At 57.0% G+C, this 21,693-nt stretch overlaps 1 protein-coding gene across 3 annotated transcripts in view; it reads right to left on the bottom strand.

The window, feature by feature from the left end:
- LOC123343992 (cytoplasmic phosphatidylinositol transfer protein 1-like) overlaps positions 1-21,693 on the bottom strand; it is a 45,846-nt gene that overhangs the window by 18,920 nt on the left and 5,233 nt on the right. For 2 of the 3 annotated variants that reach the window (XM_044979667.1, XM_044979669.1), the window contains exons 1-2: positions 21,248-21,609; positions 5,939-6,087 (exon numbers count right to left, since the gene is read on the bottom strand). In XM_044979667.1, the coding sequence (XP_044835602.1) occupies positions 5,939-6,087; positions 21,248-21,295 (197 nt within the window). In that variant the 5' untranslated portion in view covers positions 21,296-21,609. Of the gene's footprint in view, positions 1-5,938; positions 6,088-21,247; positions 21,610-21,693 lie in introns of those variants that run through there. The other variant, XM_044979668.1, reaches the window with a different exon arrangement.

Genomic DNA, 21,693 nt, shown 5'->3' on the forward strand with positions numbered 1-21,693 from the left:
CCAAGAGGGGAATCGTGAGCGCCTCGGCTAAAAATACCCTGTCTAGCACCGGCAGCTCCCTCTGTGGGTAAGCAGCCGATTAATGTGCTGCAAGGAGATGGAGCAGCACAGCCAGGACTGTCTCACACAGCCAAGCTGTCCATCGCCTCCCTCTGTCTATGGAGGGGGCCAGGGCACAAGGCCAGTTCACAGGCATCAGCGCTCTTCTCCAATCTATTCGCAATTGCTGACAGATCAGCAAGGGGAAAGCCAGAGGTTGTGCCGCAGCAAATGGAAGAGAAAACCAAGGATGGGAAAGAGACAAAAGCCAGGGGACGGGGCAGTGAGAGTGAGTGTCAGTGAAACACAGAGACAAAGGCCCACTCAGCTAACCTGGACCAAGCACCCCGCTATCAGACAGCTTAGCACTGTAGTGTTGGCAGAACCCATCGGAGTCCTTGTAATGGGGCTAAAGCCACGGAAAGCCCTGGGTCTCAGCTTGGTTAAAGAGCCCTGTCTACACTACAGTTTGCAGTGGTCAGGTAATTGGGTTCTCCAACTCAGCTGTAGGGAAGCCCTGAGAAAGACCGACAGAGAATCCTGGAGCAACCCTAGGACTCTGCGCCCATAAAATCCTTTGGTGACTTTGCTGGAGTCCCTGCAGTCCCTCTATGGGTCTGGCATGGCCACCGGAGTCAATGCAAGCTCTGCACATGGCAAGATCAGGCTGTGGGGCTGCAAAAAGCCAGACACACAGATCTTCAGTGTGTTGCATTGCCACTGGGTGGGAGGACAGGCTCTGCCTTCCTTGGCTGTCTCAGTAGAGCCCATTTTTCTCTCCTGCTTCATCAAATGCTCAAAGGCTTGGGCCAACGTTTTCAGAGTTGGGCACCTCAAATTCAGCTTCTAAATCCATGTTCAGGCACCTAAACAAGTGCTGCCTGCACAGAGGTGCCCAGCCACTGCACCTTCCATTTCCCTGCAAGAGCTCAGCACCACTGTAAATTGGATCACTTATCTAGGCACCTACAGTCCTCGTTCTGCAAATGCCGGTGAAGAGTCCCACTGCTTTCCAAGGGACTGGAGGGGAGTCTGGATGGGTGGGTCCCTTTTGCGGAACTGAGGCCTGTATATGGTAATGTTAGTCACCCAACTTTGGAAATTGGGGCATAACTGACCAGCCCAAACAGTGACACTGAGGCAAGGTGGGAAGAAAACTCAGCTCTCCTGCCCTCCCAGTTCCAAGTGTCGTGGGTTGGGTTAAACCTTTAAATTGTCAGGTGTGAGCATGACTTCCACCCCCCCCCCATTTAAGACAGCTGTAAGAGACAGCTATGCAGACCCCCCTAAGACAAAGGGGGTACGAGAACCCACCCAGAGAATTTGAACTACATGGGCACAGGGGTCCACAGGGTGTTGCCTTGGGGGCGGGGGGGAGTGTGAGGGAGAGAGAGAGAGACTAATAAGAAGGGGCAAAAGACACACACAGCCTGGAGGCGTAGGGCTGTAAGCAAAGATACAAGCTTCTGTTCTTTTGGCTCCTCCTGCATTCAGGGAAACAGGACTTGGTATGTTCCTTGGAAACAAACAAGATTGCTTCAAGGGTACCAGACTCCATCACCAATTTCTCCTCCCAACTGGAAAAGCCTATGAGACCCAAATTCCGGCTACCCTCAGATCAAAAAAGGGAACACAAGCTTGAAGCAGATTCTCTCTCCCCACCTTAGCAGAATGAGAACCTGAAAATGAAACTGACCAGATACAGAAGCTATACTGACTAACCCAGTTCCCAGCTCCTGCAGAGTTGTGCAGGAAGTGAACAGCCAGTGCCAGTGAGGACAGGCACATAAGATTTCTAAAGCTCTTTCCATTCTAATCACCATTGTTAATAATTCAGTAAGAAGCTACTTTAAAATACAAGTGCTGGCCCTTAAAACCTTGCCATTGTTACCTTAGATAAATAGTGGCAGAGTTATTTCCTTGTAGTTCCCTATATGAGTCACAGGGAATAGCTTGAATACTGCAAATATTGAGCTGATCTATCGGCAAATACTTATTTAGCTCTCCAAGGCAATTGGCAAAGCTCTGTGACGGCAGGATTCTAACCTGCTGGTGTGCTTTTAGTAACAGGTATTTTGCAGCACGGCCACAGCAACGGTCGCTGGACTAGGTGGCAGCACTGAGCTCACTAGCAAGCTGTTTGCATTGTTCATCCTGGAGCGGCCCCCCAGAGCCATCTCCTATCTCAGCAATAAGGGCTCAGAGAGAGAGAGAGAATGCAACGCTCTCTGGAGTCAGGGGCAGACCGACACCTGACCAGAACAGGGGAAGTCATGTTCAGCCCCCAGGAAGGCTCATGACTAAATGCAAACTGAAGGGAGCGCTAGGTGCGCGCAGCCCAGATGCAAATTGCTCCATGTGGCAGGCTCAGGTACAAGGAGTAAGCTGATTCCTGTGCTGCTAGACAGCATGCATCCAGCGTGGGGGTTGGCTGAAATGTCAGCTACTGGCTACTGCCAGAAGTCAGACACCAGGAAAGATGGACTAACAGTCTGATCAGGTATATGGCCCCAGCGCCTGGCCAGGGTTTGAAATGGATTTCTAGCCAGAAGGCATTTAGACTTACTTCCAAACCCTGAGGCGGCCTGGGGCCTTCTCCCTAGAGCTCTCGATGGGGCACCAGTTGACTGACACGGTTTTCCTTCTTGGGCAGGGCTGCTAGACAGAGCCTTTGCTCCTTCCAGACTCACTGGATCTTTGGGGCAAAAGGTTAAGAGGTGTGTGGGGGGGGAAAGGGGGTCAGAAAACAGGCGTGACCCTCTTCTCTGCCATAGGGGGTGTGATACAGACCTACCCAGGCAGGTACATTACCCCATCTTCTCTGTGTTTCACGGGAAGGGGATGAAAGCTAAGAACTAGCTGATTGTCATGGCTACTGCAGGGGGGTTGAACAGGACTAATAGGTTAAGAGAGATGCAAAATGTAGACTATTAGGTTGCAAAGTGAGTCTTGTCTCCTGCGCTGAGGTGGGGTCTCAGGGCGGAGGACAATGGAGATCCCTCCAGGAAGACAGCAATGTATTTACTGTGGCCCAGGTGGAGATTTGGGCATTTACAAAAACAAAGGAACGGCAGGAGGCATCTCTGAAGAGGTGGGGCCCTGGGCAATAGCCTGTGATTATAGAGGAGCACAAGAATTGGTGGTGGGATGAGCTGTTATCCTTTATAGAGGAGAAATTCTGCCAGAGGGGGTGTCTCAGGAAAGATGGATTCCAACTTTCTGAACTAAACAAGCACTGCAACAACTAACCATTGGGTGAAAAATACCTTAGATGGGAAAGTAACCTGGGAATAAGTACAGGCTACCGAGTGGGGTTCATGTATCTCTCTACTTGTAACCTTTCGTTTCCAACACCGTTTGACTTGCTTTTATTTGAATCTCTGTCTGCAGCTCTGTTTGGTTTTACTGCGGACTGGATAGGGGCCTTGAGCAAACTTTGCAAAGGTGAAACCCATAAACGAGGAAACCCTGCTTCCATGGAGGCAGCGGTTTGGTGCACACTGCAAGTATCCAGAAGACAAGGGACTGGGCACTCACGTGTAACCCAGTGGGGTTTGTCCACTGCTAGCACACAGGATGGGAGAGTGCAGCTCCTGGAGCTCAGAGTGGAGCGCTGGTGTTGCCAGCAGCCAGTGGCTGAGGATGGGCTGAGTCACCCCCCCTCCCGCCGGTGGGGACAGACAGGGCTCCCTCCCTGGGAGCAGATGGTAGTTAATTCACTCTGGACCCCTTGGGAAATGTGCTCTCAACTGCAGCCATTGGCCCCGCCACCACTAACTATGGGGATGACCGCTGCCTCCTGACTCTCTCCTAGAGGACACTCTGGAGTTGGGAAGGCAGTGACCTACCTGGGGATTCATTAAAGAAGGGAGATGGGGCAAGCAGCCACCCAGCACCCCAGAGGGCCTTGGAGAGGAGGACTGGGAGCGGCGGGGTTCCAGATGTCACCCCGGGTGACTCAGAGAGTCTGGGGATGAGATCACCTGGAACAGATTGACTGGGGTTAGGGATTGACATGACCACGGTGGGGAGCAGGGGGTTCTTAGATGGGTGAGTTCTCTGAATAAGCAGAGATGGCCCACTGCCAACCCCTGTGAACAGAGCCTAGTAATCCTCAGGGACAAGCCCCTGCAATTTCCATCCTGCCCTGCTCATGGTGCCCATTTACCGCCAGATTCTGTAAACTGCCGGCAGGCGCTCTGGGAAGATTTATACAATAGTGCGATCTAGTGCTCAGAGCTCGGACTCCTGGGGTCTATTGCTAGCGCTGCCTTTGACCCGCTTGGTAGCTTTGGGCATGTCACTTCCCCGCTCTCTCCACATGCGGCGTGGGGACAAGGAGAGTGACCCACTGCGAGGTTCCGTTCATGTTAGCAAAGCGTCTAGATGCTCAGATGAGAGCGCTCCAAGAGCAAAGGACACCTGACCTGCAGCATCAACAGCCCCTAGTGGCTTCCCTGAGTCGCCTGAGTGCCCAGCACAGCTCTCCTCATGCTGCCCCAATGCAGCCGCCGTTCGCCTGAAGGAACTCATTAGGATTCAGACACCTGGAGGCCGCTACCAAACGAGGGCCAGTAAATTAGGGAGACACCTGGCCCAGCTGCTGCTTCTCAAGATGCAGAGCTGAAGTGGCCTTTTCTGGGATCGGGGAAGCTATTAATCCATCGTACTCAAGGATCACTCAAAAGGAGGCTCAGAAGGGGACATGTGGGCTGGAGTAGGAATCAAAGCTGAGCCGGAGTAAAGGGGATATTGACAGACATGCTCCTTCTGCTGGCAGGTGGGAACATTCATCTGTGGCAGCTAGTGTGAGACAATGCTGGGACATGGTGCCTGGATGGGCCCCACGAATTATTTCTGTAACCACTGATGTCCTGTGAGCTACATTTGCAGGGAGCAGGATTCCCTATCAGGACCATCCAGGCCCTAACACAAGAGGAGAGCTTTGCCTGGAGGATAGACCACCACCGTGAAATGCAAGAGGAAAGGACACAAAGCGGCTGGGGATAGGGACCAGCTCAGCAAGAACCTCACGAGCTCTTGCTGCTAAGAAGTCCATGTCACTGTAGCGGATGTGTCACACACTTCTTGGGATTCTGCTCCTGGGGGTGGGTGAAAGCAACCTCTCAAATGCAAATGATTGGCTGAGTTGTCCTGGAGTTAGTGCTTTTGGTGAGGGGCGAGTCAGAGAAAGAAGTGGGGCGGGGGGAGGTGCTGGAGAGCGCCCAAGGGATTTCAAAGAGAAACCAACACAGAGAAGAGGCAGGATCTAGTGGCCAGGTCTTTGGAAAGCACGGAACAAAGGCTAGATGCAAAAGCATGGAGAGAGAGGGGAGCTGGCACATACGGGACAGGAGAGCCAGACTGCAGGTTCAAATCCCATCCTTGTTGTTTGGTGGCCCTGTGTGGAATCAGCTGGGGATCTCAGGCTTGTGGTGAAGTGTCTACATCACAAGCCGTCCACCACCCTGGCTCTAACTGGACCGCTCTCAGCAGAGAGCCTCTGTCCTTTTGCCCACAGAGATGTGGGGTCTCTAGATCAGATGGCAACATGCAGGGGGAGCGTGCACGGCTGCTGCTTGTACTGTAGCCATTCTACAGCCACAGCACAACATTATTATTTATGATTAGCAGTGTGGTAGCACCTAGGAGCCCACTGTGAACTGTGCAAGGTGCTGTACAAATAGAACAAAAAGAGTTGCAGCCCCACAGCTGTCAAATGGGGTTTAATAAAACACCCTCCAAGATGTCAGGGTTGTGATCAGGGGCCCCTTACTCAGGAAAGACACTGTTTATTAGGGAAGCCTTAACCTGGCGCTCAGCCCCCAGGGAAAACGGCAGAAGTAGCCTATGCTTTGCAGATGATCATCCAGGGGATGGATCAGAGGAGAACTCTCACCTGGACAGGTGCACACGTTTCTCAGTGAACTGGCCGGGCCCGTGGACAGGGTCTTCATGCGGCTCATTTTTCACCACTTCCACACCCTCGCCTTTTTCACTCTCCTGGTGACTGTGCTTACTGATCATGTAGAGCTGTCCAACGCGGTACTGCAACAAGAGGGGACATGAGCAGGGATCCACGCTGCTGGAAGGTGCAGAGCGAGAGCGAGAGGAGGCCATGCAGCAACTCTGGCCCCTCTTCAGCCAATGCGAGATTGTTCCCAACTCTATAGTGAGCAGCGTTCTGCCTGGAACAGCTTGACATTTCCAAGGGCTGCTACCCCTTCCTTGGGAGACTGGCCACAGACCTCTCCATTGGGCTTCTTTCTCCTGGGGTCCTGCCTCCCTCTTCCCTTTTATCACTTGCTCCCATCACTCCCGCTCGCAGGCCACCCCAAACGATTCCTCTCCTGCCTTGGCATTTACACCCCTTGCAGACTTGCCGCAGTCTCCTTACTCTTCGCTTAACTTTCCCCACCATTCAGTCTCTCCCAGTTGGTATTTTGCTCCTCCTCTCTGAAAAGCTTCCAATTAGTCAATCCCTCTCTAGTAAAGCAGAGCCCAGAAATGAACAATGGTCCAGTTCTCCACATGGGGTCACTCACACCAGGACAAAAAGAGCGTAAAATGCTGCCACTGACTAGGGGAGCACTGCACTCTCGCTGGGGTAAATGACTGGAGAATTCAGCCCAGCTGGCCAGAGAGCTGCATATGCCACCCTACATTATATGAGCCTTTGTTTTCCCTGCCATATCACACTGCAACTCCAGTGCATGGTACACGCTACCCTGGGGCTACCCGGGCTGTCGAGGCTCCCCCACCCCCGCCACAGAATGGTTTGTTTTTCTCCCTCCCTGTGTTATTCGTGTGCATTTTGCAAGCTGAGCCTTGGGTTCTCCTTTTCTCCCCATGTTCCCTTTGGATGAATACTCTGCCCTGGCTCTTATTTGCAGCTCTTCCCAATTTAGAATCATCGGGGAATTTCATTAACTTGCTGTTTACTCTCCCTGCCAGATCATTAATGAGGATATTAAATGGGACTGGCCCCAACGCAGCTGGCACCTCTTCACAACTCCCCCGTTGCCACGCGCGACTTCGTCAAGGGCTGCAAGCACTAGGTGGAAGAGGCATGTGCAGGTAGCAAAGGCGGCTCTATGTATTTTGCCGCCCCAAGCATGGCAGTCAGGCTGCTTTCGGCGGCACGTCTGCAGGAGGTCCGCTGGTAACACGGATTCGGCAGCATGCCTGCAGGAGGTCCGCTGGTAACACGGATTCGGCAGCATGCCTGCAAGAGGTCATCTGCTAATGCAGATTCGGTGGCATGCCTGCGGGAGGTCCGCCGGTCCCGCGCCTTTGGCGTACTCGCCACCGAAACTGCGGGACCGGCAGACCTCCCGCAGGCATGCAGCTGAAGGTTGCTGTGAGGGTGGCAGTCAGGCTGCCGGCAGGTCACCCCCCGCGGCTTGCCGCCCCAGGCACATGCTTGGTGCGCTGGTGCCTGTAGCCGCCCCTGGCAAGTAGCTTCATGGAATGGAAGGCTCCATCATGCTTCCTGTCCCCTTCCCCCGGCTCATGCTGAGGGCAAAAAGGGGAACGGAGACTGCCTGTTCTTGCATTCAGCCATGCTCCCGAGCAGCAGGTCCAGACCTCTACACTGCAGGGCTCCACTCTTTCTAGGGGAAAGAGCAGTTCACGCTCCACCTCCACTGGGCTGCTCCCACCTCTCCAGGTCCCACCTGCACACTGCTTTAGCCCCACACCACCCGATTCCCCAACCTTGTCATCACCCTTCTCTTGGTACACTGGAAACCTAGGGCCTGATCCCACGAGGTGCTGCGAGCCCCAACTCCAGTGGGGTTTGAGGGCACTCAGCACCACACGGCATTGGAGCCAACGTCCATTCAGCCCTAGGCTTTTCCACCCTGCTCCAGTCTTGGCCTAAAGGGGTCGCTGTTACCAGGGGAGACAGAGGGATTTCCAGGTCTATATCCAGCCCTAGGCGTCTGCACCCTGCCCCAGCCCTGCGCCTTGGCACAGTGCTTTGAGCAGAAACCATTGTTTTGGTAGGGAAAGCACCTCCTAGCAGGGGAAGGCTGGACATGGGCGCTGAGCCCTGCACTTACCAGCAGGGGGCGCTGCAGAGAAGCGCAAGAGGCTCCCTCCCAGTGGGTGGGGATATGGCTGCACACCTAGCCCAGGGAAGCCTGACCTGAGGCAGCTCTGGGGCAGCACAGAGCGACATACAAGCGATAACCACAGCCTCTGCTTCTGCACTGCAGGGATGCCTCTTAGATCCTCTGTGGTTTCCTCATTCATGTCATTCACCCCCAGAGCCATCAGGGTCCACATCCACGCTTGCCCTAAATGCTGCCCTTCCAGGGCCCTGTGCATGAACCAGCACCACAGTGAGGGAAAACGGGTTCAGACCCAGCTTGTATTCCGACCTTCGGGGCGGCTCAGGGGGGCCAGCCACCCCTCATCATTGCCCCCCTACCCCCACGCTCATTCACCAGTTAGAGGGCAGCATCTGCTGTATGGTGGGGAGCAGCCACTGTGCACACCACTCAGGGTGCAATCAGCACCCAGCTCCCCTCCACTGCCACAGTCTGGGGGTCAGGGTGTGGGGAGAGTGCAGCCCTGGGTTGCCATGGCAGCACCAGCCAGCTGGTAGAGGAGGCTCTGGAGTGGGGGACTGTGAGCACGGCATCATGGGGTTGGCTCTGCCCTTGGCCTCCTCACCCCACCGTGAGCCCCAGCTGGCATGGCTGAGCAAAAGGCCTGGCCGCTCCTTGCAAGCTGAGGGCCTAGCAGAGCTGAAGGCCTCTCTAGAGCAGGGGGGTCCCAGACTTTCCTGCCATCCGACTGAGCATGCTCCAGCCCCAAGCAAAAGGAGGCTGCGCCAAATCATGCAGGGTGCCACCATGTGGAGGCTTGGCCCATGTTGGGGATGGCAGCACCCAGAGTTGCATGGGGGGGCAGAGGTGGCACAACAGAGCCCAGCACCCAGGCTGAACGCCAGCATTCAGCAAGGCAGGGAGAAACAGAGCGTGGCTGTCTGCAGGAGAAGGAAGGGGTGACAGCACCTCATGTTACTCAGTGGCACCCAATATGACCTCTCGGGAAGGGGGGGGGCATTGTGGCACATCCACCAACCCTGCCCACTGACACATCCTGCAGATAGAGGGGGTACAGCCCCTGGAATCCCCCACCCCCATACCTCCACAGGGGATGGCCATGGTCCTGCAGCTGGCAAAGACCTCTGTGCCCCCATAAGAAGGGGGGAGAGGGATTTGCCCCTATTCTCACCTTCCAAGCAGCTTTTTCAAACTCCACCACACAACCCCCAGCCATCCTCCTTCCTCCCAGGAGGTCTGGGAGAGGGGACCAAGTGGGACCTTTTAGAGGAACTCAATCAGCCTCATTAGAGGCCTCTGGATTTTCTATTGTTTCCTGAGGATGAAAAGGGTGGGGCTGAGCCTCAGGCTCTCAGCCCTCCAATTGGCTTCCCTGTTCCCTCCGCGCTGGTCCTCCTCCTGCCCCAGAAGTAACTGCCTGGCCTTTGTTCATATCACACAGGAGCGCCGCCAGCTTTTTTGGCACCCTAGGCAGCGGAAGGTCCCACGCCCGAAATACCACCCCCGACAGAGGCGGCAGAAGGTCCCGCCCCCGAAATGCCACCAGGGCGGCCGAAGATCTGGCCGCCGCCCCCCAAATGTTAGTGCCCTAGGCAACCGCCTAGGTCGCCTAATGGGTTGCGCCAGCCCTGATATCAGAGACCCCAATGGATCCCTGCCTTGGCCCCAAACCTGTCCCAGCTGGGCACAGGCAGAGCGCAGGAGGAGGGGAGGATCCTGTGTGATCCTCTCCCAGCCAGCGTTGCTGCAGCCACTCATAGCCACTGCAGTCCTGGCCTCTCCCGGCAGGGGGTGCTGAAGGGAGCAGGACAGGAGCACTGGATGCAGGGGAACTCCCAGCTGCTCCTGTCTGAGCCTCTCCCAGCAGAGGATCCTGGTAGGCACAGGCTGGGGAGCACAGCCGGGGTGTTAGTTCCCCCTACTATGCCGTGGGGCTGTAGTAAGGTTCTAGCGGCCCAGGAAGTGTCTCCCCGCGGCTGGCTGAGTCAGCTTCCATTGTCAGTAGCTGCTCAGCCTTCCCATCCATTACCTAGTGCTGCTGCCTGTGTAAATATTAATAATGAGTTCGGCACATGGAAACAGGGCTGAGCAGATAAGCTATCAGCGGAGAGCATGTCCGTTCACACCTGCCAGCCACTGCAGGAGCCTCAGCGGCACCAGGCGGGGGCTCGCTTCCCCCCGCCCTCTCCCCAAGCCGGGGAGGATACAGCTGTTCCCACCCGATGGGGATCTCCCTGGGGACGCAGTCTGAGGGCACCCCGCCAGGGTCTCAGTCAGGCTGAGGAAAAGGCACTATAGCCAGACCTGGTCAGACACCAAGGCATTGCAAACCTAAGCCATGGTGCAGTGCTGTCTCCCAATGAGTGGGTGGGGGCTTTGAGAAACTACACTCCCTTTACTACACTGGACTGGGACTCCGGAGACTTGGGTTCTATTCCCAGCTCTGCTGCTGAACTGCAGCATGACCATGGGCAAGTCATTTCACAGCCCGGTGCCTCAGTTTCCCCCAGCCTTTTGTCCGTTTAGCTTGTCAGTTCGCAGGCTCACAGCCCCTAGCATGAGGGGACTCTGCCCTTGCTCAGGGACGCTAGCTGCTGCTACAATACAAATAACAGTGAGTAATGAAAGCGCTACATCCACCAAATGACCTTTGGGCCTGGGCTCCCTGGCTAACTCTCCAGCTCAGCCAGAGAGCAACCCCTGCACTGCTGCTATCACAGACAAACAGCCAGGGCTGACTGAGAGCTCTGAGCTGGGGGATCTGCGGCTGGAAACACTCCATTGTTTGCAGTTCTGACAGTCCTCTGGGCTGAGCAGGGAGCGCTGGCATTACCCATGGCATGGGGGTGAGGCCCATTTCTTTTTGTAACTGGGGTCCATGCCTCTCCCCGCAGTGATCTCATTTCAAAGCCTCAACATGCCTCAGTCTATCGCCCGCTGCTAGTGAAGAGAACACGCATTCCCTGCCCCAGGCCTCAGGATTGGAGGAGGTTGTGTGGCCTACTGGGAAAAGCATGCAGCAGAAGCTGGGATAATCCTGGGTTCCAGTGTGGATAATGCAACTGACTCACTGGGAGGACGAGTGCGTGAACTGACATGCCTGGAGCTGACCCTAGGAAACCTCCCTGTGGCACCAGACCCATACAAGGATGATCCCAGCTCCTAGTCCAAACTTGTCCCAGTAGGGCACACAGCCACCTCCAATCCTGAGGCCTAGAGCAGGGAGAGCATGTTCTATGTCTAAAGGCGCATATGGTAAGTCACTCCATCCAGCAGCCGGGGTACAGGGGAGGAGGTTAGCACACTCTTTCAGGCACACCCACAGGCCTCCAGCCAGGCCAGATGGAGTCAAGGAAGCTGCTAATTCTGTCCCCTCATACTGAGTCTCAGTGTGTTAGCAGAGACTCCCGCTCACAGGGGACACTGCAAACAGTCTGGCTGGTGAAGCTCAAACAGCACCACTGAAAGGGCTAGTTTCTGCTGTGCAAACATGAACCACTCCAAGCGGATCAGCTTCCAAGTGCTCCTCCACTGGCTGCATGGACTGTTTGCTCAGCCCCATGTCAGACTTAACCTGATTTTAACCAGGATGTTCTCAGGGTGTCCAGGGAGGGACGCTGCTTGCTTGGAATGCTATGGCTCCAGGCCACAATCTTGCCACGGGTATCCTTTATAAACAGCTGTATTACAGTAGCGCCTATAGACTCCAGCTGAGATTTAGGGCTCTATTGTGCTAGGCGCTGTACATACATCATGCGAGACAGTCCCTGCCCCAATGAGTTTAGAATCTAAACAGATAAGGGCTCGAAGGGGACACTGAGGCACACATGTGGGAAGTGAGCTGCTCACAGCAGGCCAGATCTCCCAAATCCCAGTCCAGGGCTCTAGCCACTGTACTGTACTACCAGATCTCTCCCAACTGAAACCAGGGAATGGCAGGAGTGACAGCTCCAGTCCGAGCAACCGGGAGCCATCTTTGGCCTATCTGTCGTTTCCCTTTATAAAGTGGAGCCTGGAGATAGTTCGCCAGCTTTTCAAGCACAATAAACCCCTTCTGGAGGAGTCTGCTGAAAAGAACATTGACTTTTTGTTCAATAAATAACATGGGAGCGGAAAAAAAATATTTGATGATGCTTCTGCATAACAATTATTTTACTGTTCCACTGAAGATCCTATTCATCATTCTAATTGCCAGAGAGATCTTATCTCCACTTCACCTAACTGTAAATGTTCTCCAGATGTTAACACGAAATCTTTGCTCTCTTAGCACATTAGAAACTGACAGCCCTGCAGTCCCCAGTGTACATTTGAAAAAAGATATGCTAGGGGGCATCCTGAATAAATTGCTGAGGTGCCCTTTCTAATCAAGGCTACAAAGTACCCTTTGTATAGGGACGCTGGGGACCTACTGTAATTACCGGGGCTTGCTGATGGGAATTTATGCCTCTTCATAAACATTAACACTATAGTTTACTATTGAGAGACTAGGGTATAGCTCAGAGGAACCCTAAGCACCAGTGCTGTAAGCAGATTAGCCACGGCTCTCCATAGACATGGATATGATATTACATTGATTCTAAGAGGGATACTTGCGAGGTCTCAGCAAGCATAGATATTTTAGATCGGGGGTTCTCACACTGGGGGTCGGGACCCTTCAGGGGGTCATGAGGTTCTTACATGGGGGGTCGCGAGCTGCCAGCCTCCACCCGAAACCCTGCTTCGCCTCCAGAGTTTATAATGGTGTTAAATATATTTAAAAGTGTTTTTAATTTATAAAGTTGGGGTCACACTCAGAGGCTTGCTGTGTGAAAGGGGGCACCGGTACAAAAGTTTGAGAATCATTGTTTTAGATTACTATCGATATACTCAGTTTTAAAGCATGCCACTACTGCTTCCTATATGTTACTAAGCTTATCAACAGTCTCCACAGTTATGGGCATGGTAGCTTTCTACAGATAAACTCACAGCTCCGTACCACAGACAGTGTAACTTACTATAGAGCTCCTCGCAGCTCTCTGCAAGCATGGGCAGTGTGCTGTATGCTACTGCAGCTATCCTCGTGGGGAATCACTACTAGCACACGCCTACAGCAGTTAGCATGAATAAGGTCAAGATCTGCTTCTAAAAGTAGCTGCCTGGAAATATATTGTAGGTTACTAGTGGTAAATACTCGTAGTCCTTCTGGAGCCGCGTATTGTGCTACTGGCATAGGCACAGCTAGCTGTAAGCAATGACAATGCACAGCATTAGTCATGGAATAATTATTGACAACACTACAGAGCTCGGATCTCCTCATCCTACGATACTGCGTGCTAAAGGAGACTAATTGCTTGAGGAGCGCATGCGGTCTTAAATTAAACCCCGTCAGCACATGCATTGCCGCAGCCAGCTTCCCCAGATCACCCCAGGGCTGTTGTGCCACAGCCAGGAATCCTCAATCTGTTGTATTTAATCAATCACAAGCCAATTGTTTTTAGCACTAGGGAAAAGTCATAGGTTCACCTTGTAGGTCACTAAAGGCTTTTTGCCATAGTTCTAATAGCGAATTCAGATCCGGGGCTTAGGCCCCTAGGTGTCCATACAGCGCCTAGCACAGCCCGGATCTCGGTTGTGGCCTATAGGCGCTACAGCAATACAAATAATACATCTGCTGCAGTGACCCCAGCTGGCCCAAGAGAGAGCCTTGCAACCCCTACGCTCCAAAACACAGGTTTCAGTTTGGAGTGTCAATACCCAAACACAACAGAGGTGGCCTCTGATACTGCACAGGGCCCCATTTTTTCAGAGCACCCAGAACCACAAGCATCCAGCCACCAGGAGGTTCCCCCTGCATTGGTGCCAGCTGACCACAGCAGAGAGTGCATCACTCTCCCTGCCTCACTCCTGCAGAGTGGGTGAGTGCTCAGAGGCCATGCAGTCCCACCCAAAGGTTAGCGGGGGCCTGCCTCACCCTGAGGATGTGTTCCATGGGGAAGGTGGGGGGAGCTCCACACAGGTCCCACCCACCTGACCTGGATGTCAGAGGTGCCGAGTGCCCACGGCTCCAGCCAAAGTCAGTGGGAACTGCAGGCGCTCACCTCGGAAAATCATACCCAAAGGGGCCAGGCTTAGGGAGGACTTGCACTGGGCAGAGGAGCTGAACAAGTGAACACTATAAGGGCAGTGTGTGTGGGGGTGGGGGGGGGGGGGGATGGGCCAACACAAGCCCCCCCTTCACCCCCTGCACACACACCCCTTCATGGCAATAGCATCGCCCCATCCCGTGAAAAGTAGGGGAGATGCTGGCCTAAGTGGGTTTGCTGGGATGCATCCATCTGCCTTGGCAAATCCTACATGCCGATCCCTTCCCATAGCTCCAAAAACCAGCACAGCCCCATAAGGACCGGAAGTGTCACCCAATGGTTACAGCAGGGGCCTGGGGAGTCAGGACTTCTGGGTTCAGTTCCGAGCTCTGCCACTCATTGAGTGAGCTTGAGCAAGTCACTGCCTGGCTCCGTGCCTCAGTTTCCCCATACATATCACATGGGCAATGCTCTCGCATGCCCAGGTCCCCCGAGCATTGATTGATGAGTGTTTGCAGAGTGCTTGGAGCGCCTCAGATGGGAGGGGTGAGAGCAGGGCCGCTATTACTGTGGGCGCCATGCAGGGCTGCTGCCCAGGGCTCTCCACGCTCAGCATCTTAACGTACCTTCAGTTCGGTTTCTCAGAAGACCTGTCAATGAGGAAGTTTCCATGACGCACGCTGCCACGGTAACGAAGGCCTTTTGCAGGAGGCAGGAAGCTGCCTGCCTGACACTTCCCGTGCAGGGGAGGCCTCACATGTAGCTGACCCTGGGCTCCCATGCTGAGCTCGGGGCCTGCTATCAAACCACAGCCTCCCCTCTGGTCGTTTTTCATACACACCCGGCCCCTCCTGCCCGCAAACAGCAGACCTGCACGGCAGCTTGAAGCCTTCGTCCCCCCGCCCCTCCACCCCCACCCCACAGCTGCTGTCGCTTTGTCCTGTTGAACAGCAGGCCGATGCAGACCACAACTGCATTGCAGCGCCTGCCCGAGCTCCCCTCCCCACAACGCGCTTCCTGGCCAGTTTGGAAACTAGAGATCAGCTCCCGTGGGAGAACGCAGATCTGGATGTGGAACTGGCTGGAGTTGGGGGCCAGGCCCAGCTGTGCTAGAATGCATGGGGCCCACTCCGGTCACTGCCCCACTAATTCACTGCTCTCCTCTTTAACACCCTCACCAACCCCTTCTCCCTCCAGGTCACGTCTCCCAGCAAACGCAGCTCTCTGCTTCCATCAACCATGTAGGAACTCTGCTCCTGGCACATGCATGCGCCTGCACTCACGCCAGACAGGTCAGCCCTCAATCTGATTGGTGAGGTACAGCCTAAGGATTGACCCAAGCAGCTGCCTTCCACTCACATGCAGCTCTCAATCTGCCACTGGCACCAAGTCCCTTTTCCCACAGCGATCCAGCTGCCCTCAGTAAACCTGTGCCAAGTAGGTGGCACGACACCAAAGGCCGTGAACGGAGCCATGGGCAGAGATGATGCACCCATTTCTTGTATGGGAGAGCAGCATGTCTGGCTAGCGCCCAGCCATGGAACATATGGTGCCAGGGAAGTTGAGATTGTTACAGGTCTGTGGCACGAGGCAGAGATGGGCCCTGTGGACAGAGTGATCTTACAATTACCCCACACAGCATATTTCATCCAAATCCATCCCAAAGCGCTTTACAACACACAGAGACAGGAAGAACTTCCCCTGCCACTAACATGCAGCCACCTCTGAAGTGGAGCAGAGCAGCTGTTTTAACAGTGCACAGCAACCCTGCGCAAGAGTTAAAGACAGGGAGTGGGGACAAATACTGTACCCAACTGAAACAAATACTGAAACCAACTTTTGATTGGTAGAGTGCAATGACTCCTCGCTGGAACAGGGCCAGAGCTATGCCTCTCTCAGTGTGCTATGGCGGAGTTTTGATGCTCACAAGTGTTCTGAACCTGGGTTTCCTGTTTCTTCCAAACAGCAACGAACCAAAATCTGCTCTCAGTTACAACACGTAAAACCAGAGTCACTCCATTTGACCTCATAGGCGCTACTCCAGATTTACAGTGGCGTAAGCAAGGGTAGATTTGGGTCCAGCAGCCCAGTGGCCCTTAACATGTACCTATCTGCATGGGTCTCTCTAGCACATCCACCACTGCAGCTTCCAGGGGTCATGCTAGGGAACAGCCAGGAGCACCGGCTACTGAAGCAGCAGTGCTGCTTCCCACTGCACCCGGCAGATTCCAATCCAGGTCATGAGCCTGCCTGACTCTGCTTAGCTTTTTCCCCTGCAGCAGGCCTTCCGAAATGCCACCTGCAAGTCACTGGCCTTTTTACCTGGTGGCGCACACTTGCCACTGCACATGGAAGCCATCACACTTAGCTGCCACTGGCTCCTGCCTAGCGCTTTCGCTTCACACACACTACCAGCCCCGAGTGTCAGGTCCCCTGAGAACAGTTCTACAGTCAGCATCCCGCAGGTTAGGGCTTACACCAGTGCTCTTAGCACAGAACAGAGGACTCCCAAACTTTTCCACGGTGTGGGTCACGTTTTAACTCCGTGCTTGTCCCCTCTCACCACCTGACCCCATCTCTCAATGCCTCTGTGGCAACTCCAGAAACTGCTTCAATGGAAACATAACATTGGGAACGCAGTATACAAACTGGCGCTGGGATGTAATGCAATATGACAGCTGGAAATGTTCTCTGCGGACACCAGCAGGTGCTCCACAGATGTCTTTTTAAATAAGGCTCAGGATTGCTGTGCCCATTTTACAGATGGGGAAACTCAGGCAGGTATCCACAGCCACATGGCGACTCAGTGGCAGTGCTAGGCAGATCATCTACTCCCAGCTCCATGCCTGCTAGACCCTGCAGCACTGGACCCTTCCAGCATAGTGGGGAAGGAGCTCAGACCTCAGCAACTGCTCACTAAATGCGCACCAAGAACTGCTCGATGGCACTGCTAACAGAACTGGGATCAGAAATCAGCTCTTACAGCCTAGTCCTCAGCTCAGCCCCCAGAAGCACGGGACAAATTCCCCAGGACGAGCCACACAGCAGCAGTGCAGGGAGCTCCCGAGCCTGCTGAACACTCCTGCCTGGCTCCCTCCTCCCCCATGTGATGCTGGAAGCCCAGAGCTCCCACTCTCTCTGCCCCTCTCCCTGTGGATCTCCCAACCCCAGTCTGGGGAGACTGAGACCCTGCCTCTGTTCTGAGCGCTTCTACCCGGCTGGCTGGGCTGGGCGGCGACGGAGCAGGTAACAGGTGCCAGGGAGGGCTGGGTTCCACTGGCCAGGGAGGGCGCCTGGCAGGGAGAAGGAGAGGCACAGAAAGGGGAGGTGGGCGGGGTGCTAGTGCCAGCTCTCCACCCACGCAGGGCTCCCCGCCTGACACCCTGGGGATCTGCCCTCCTCTGTTCTCAGTTCTTGCAGCCCCAGAGCCCTGCTGCCCAGCTCGTTCGCCCTCGGCCATGGGATTTTCTGCATCACAGGGAGGAAGCTTTGCTCCTCTCGGCTGGATCTGGTCAGCCTGGCTCTAGGACGGCCCCCCGCCACCCCATGCTCTGAGCCGGTTCCTCCCATTTGGTACAGGGGAACGAGATCCAAGATCCTGCACCTCAGAGCCCCTGACTCCTTACCTTTACCCCCCACTGCCAGCCTGCCCATTTGGGCCCCTTACCCCCAACTCCTTACGTGTATACCCCCTGCTGCCTCCTGCCCCACCGTACCCCTCACCCCCAGCTCCCCCCCTCACCCCCCACTGCCACCCTGCTCCATTGTACCCCTCACCTTCAGCTCCCCATCTCACCCCCTGCTGCCTCCTGCCCCATCATACCCCTCACCCCCAGCTCCCCACGTCACCCCCTGCTGCCTCCTGCCCCACCGTACCCCTCACCCCCAGCTCCCCACGTCACCCCCTGCTGCCTCCTGCCCCACCGTACCCCTCACCCCCAGCTCCCCCCCCACTGCCACCCTACTCCATCATACCCCTCACCCCCAGCTCCCCCCCTCACCCCCTGCTGCCTCCTGCCCCACCGTACCCCTCACCCCCAGCTCCCCACCTCACCCCCTGCTGCCTCCTGCCCCACCGTACCCCTCACCCCCAGCTCCCCACCTCACCCCCCGCTGCCTCCTGCCCCACCGTACCCCTCACCCCCAGCTCCCCCCCCACTGCCACCCTACTCCCTCATACCCCTCACCCCCAGCTCCCCCCCCACTGCCACCCTACTCCATCATACCCCTCACCCCCAGCTCCCCACCTCACCCCCTGCTGCCTCCTGCCCCACCGTACCCCTCACCCCCAGCTCCCCCCCTCACCCCCCACTGCCACCCTGCTCCATTGTACCCCTCACCTTCAGCTCCCCATCTCAGGCCTCTCTGGCTCCTGGCCCACTGTACCTCCCACCCCCAGCTCCCCCCCCACTGCCACCCTGCTCCATCGTACCCCTCACCCCCAGCTCCCCCCCTCACCCCCTGCTGCCTCCTGCCCCACCGTACCCCTCACCCCCAGCTCCCCCCTCACCGCCCACCCCCACCCTGCTCCATTGTACCCCTCACCTCCCGCTCCCCATCTCACCCCCCGCTGCCTCCTGCCCCACCGTACCCCTCACCCCCAGCTCCCCCCCTCACCCCCCACTGCCACCCTGCTCCATTGTACCCCTCACCTTCAGCTCCCCATCTCACCCCCCGCTGCCTCCTGCCCCACCGTACCCCTCACCCCCAGCTCCCCCCCCACTGCCACCCTGCTCCATCGTACCCAGCTCCCCCCCTCACCCCCTGCTGCCTCCTGCCCCACTGTACCCCTCACCCCCAGCTCCCCACCTCACCCCCCACTGCCACCCTGCTCCACCGTACCCCTCACCCTCAGCTCCCCCCCGCCCCCCCCCGGCCACCCCGCTCCATCGTACCCCTCCCCCCCAGCTCCCCACCTCACCCCCCGCTGCCACCCTGCCCCACCGTACCCCTCACCCCCAGCTCACCACCTCACCCCCCACTGCCACCCTGCTCCACCGTACCCCTCACCCTCAGCGCCCCACCTCCCCCCCCCCCTCCCACCCTGCTGCATTGTACCCCTCACCCTCAGCTCACCACCTCACCCCCCACTGCCACCCTGCTCCACCGTACCCCTCACCCTCAGCTCCCCCCATACCCCCCACTGCCACCCTGCTCCATCGTACCCCTCACGCCCATCTCCCTCCATACCCCCCACTGCCACCCTGCTCCAACGGTACCCTTACCCCCAGCTCCCGACCTCACCCCCCACTGCCACCCTGCTCCACCGTACCCCTCACCCTCAGCTCCCCCCATACCCCCCACTGCCACCCTGCTCCATCGTACCCCTCACCCCCAGCTCCCCACCTCACCCCCCTCTGCCACCCTGCCCCACCGTACCCCTCACCCCCGCTCCCCACCTCACCCCCCACTGCCACCCTGCTCCATTGTACCCCTCACCCCCAGCTCCCCATCTCACCCCGCGCTGCACCCTGCCCCATCGTACCCCTCACCCTCAGCTCCCCACCTCACCCCCACTGCCACCCTGCTCCAACGTACCCCTCACCCTCAGCTCCCCACCTCCCCCCCCTCTGCCACCCTGCTCCAACGTACCCCTCACCCTCAGCTCCCCACCTCACCCCCCACTGCCACCCTGCTCCACCGGTCCACTCACCACCCGCTCCCCACCACACCCCCCACTGCCACCCTGCTCCAACGTACCCCTCACCCTCAGCTCACCACCTCACCCCCCACTGCCACCCTGCTCCAACGTACCCCTCACCCTCAGCTCACCACCTCACCCCCCACTGCCACCCTGCTCCAACGTATCCCTCACCCCCAGCTCCCCCCCTCACCCCCCACTGCCACCCTGCTCGAGCGTACCCCTCACTCCCCGCACCCCCCAAACCCCCCACTGCCACCCTGCTCCATCGTACCCCTCACCCTCTGCTCACCACCTCACCCCCCGCTGCCATCTGCCCCATCATACCCCTCACCTCCAGCTCCCCACCATGCCCCCCACTGCCACCCTGCTCCATCGTACCCTCACCTCCAGCTCCCCACCATGCCCCCCACTGCCACCCTGCTCCATCGTACCCCACCCCCAGCTCCCCCCCTGCCCCCCACTGCCACCCTGCTCCATCGTACCCCTCACCCCCAGCTCCCCCCATACTCCCCACTGCCACCCTGCTCCATCGTACCCCACCCTCAGCTCCCCCCATACCCCCCACTGCCACCCTGCTCCAACGTACCCCTCACCCCCAGCTCCCCACCTCACCCCCCACTGCCACCCTGCTCCATCGTACCCTCACCTTCAGTTCCCCCCATACCCCCCACTGCCACCCTGCTCCAATGTACCCCTCACCCCCAGCTCCCCCCCTCACCCCCCACTGCCACCCTGCTCCAACGTATCCCTCACCCCCAGCTCCCCCCATACCCCCCACTGCCACCCTGCTCCACCGTACCCCTCACCCCCAGCTCCCCACCTCACCCCCCACTGCCACCCTGCTCCATCGTACCCCTCACCCCAGCCCAGCCCCGATCCCCCATCTCCCACACACCTGCTGCGATCCTATTGTCTATTATACCCCATTAGACTCCAATTCTCCACTTTACTGCCTGCTGCTATCCCGCCCCATCATTCTGCTTTTCTCCCTCTGTCCCCCTCCATCTGCTATTCTGCCATCACACTCCTCCTCCCGTCAGATCCTCCTCCCCCCTCCCCACCTCTGTCCCACCTGCTCTGCCCCCATCACACCCCTCCTCCCCGTCAGACCCTGCTCCCTCCTCCCCACCTGCTGCTATACCCCTCGTACAGTATCTCTTCTCAACCCTGATCCCCTCCTCTGCCCCTTGCTGCTATCCACCCCCTCCGCCCCATGCAGCGGGGCAGCTATGTTGCACCCCCTCACGCTGGGCAGTGCCGCCTGGCTCACAGGAAGGGCAGACCCCCTCGTGGCTGGTGTCTTTGGGGCCGCAACGTCCCTCGCAGCAAATGGAGAGTGTTCCATCTAATCCTTTCGCCGCCTGGGGTCCAGCCCACACTGCTCCTTCCACCCGCAGGGGCCCCCGGGAGAGCAGCCGAGCGCTTACCTCTTCAGTGGTGAGTGGCATGCAGATCCGATACTCCTTTATCAGCATGGTGGCCCCCTCGCTCTACTGGGCTCAAGGTGCAGGGGCAGCCGCTCTGGAAGGAAGCCGAGAGCAGGGGGCAGATGGGAGCGCTGGATCAAGTGGAAACGTCAGTGTGGAGAAAGCAGAGTGGCACCCAAGCCTCCTTCGGAGAAGGACTCATTCTGCAGGGAGACAGAAACACCCGCCCGTGGGGAGAGGAGAGATCAGAGCAGAGCAACAGCTGGGCTCCAGCCCGTATGCCCGGGGACTCTCCGATCCCTTCTTAGTCAGAGCAAAGGCTCCTCTCTCCTTCCTCCCCTGCTACCGGCACAGCTCTGCTTGTGACTTCATAAGCCGTTGCCATGGCAGTGGTTGTGAGGTCACCAAACTAGAGTGTAACAACCTGGCATGTACCAAGGGAAGGA

This window comes from Mauremys mutica, chromosome 11, assembly GCF_020497125.1.
Source record: "Mauremys mutica isolate MM-2020 ecotype Southern chromosome 11, ASM2049712v1, whole genome shotgun sequence".
Taxonomy (NCBI): domain Eukaryota; kingdom Metazoa; phylum Chordata; order Testudines; family Geoemydidae; genus Mauremys; species Mauremys mutica.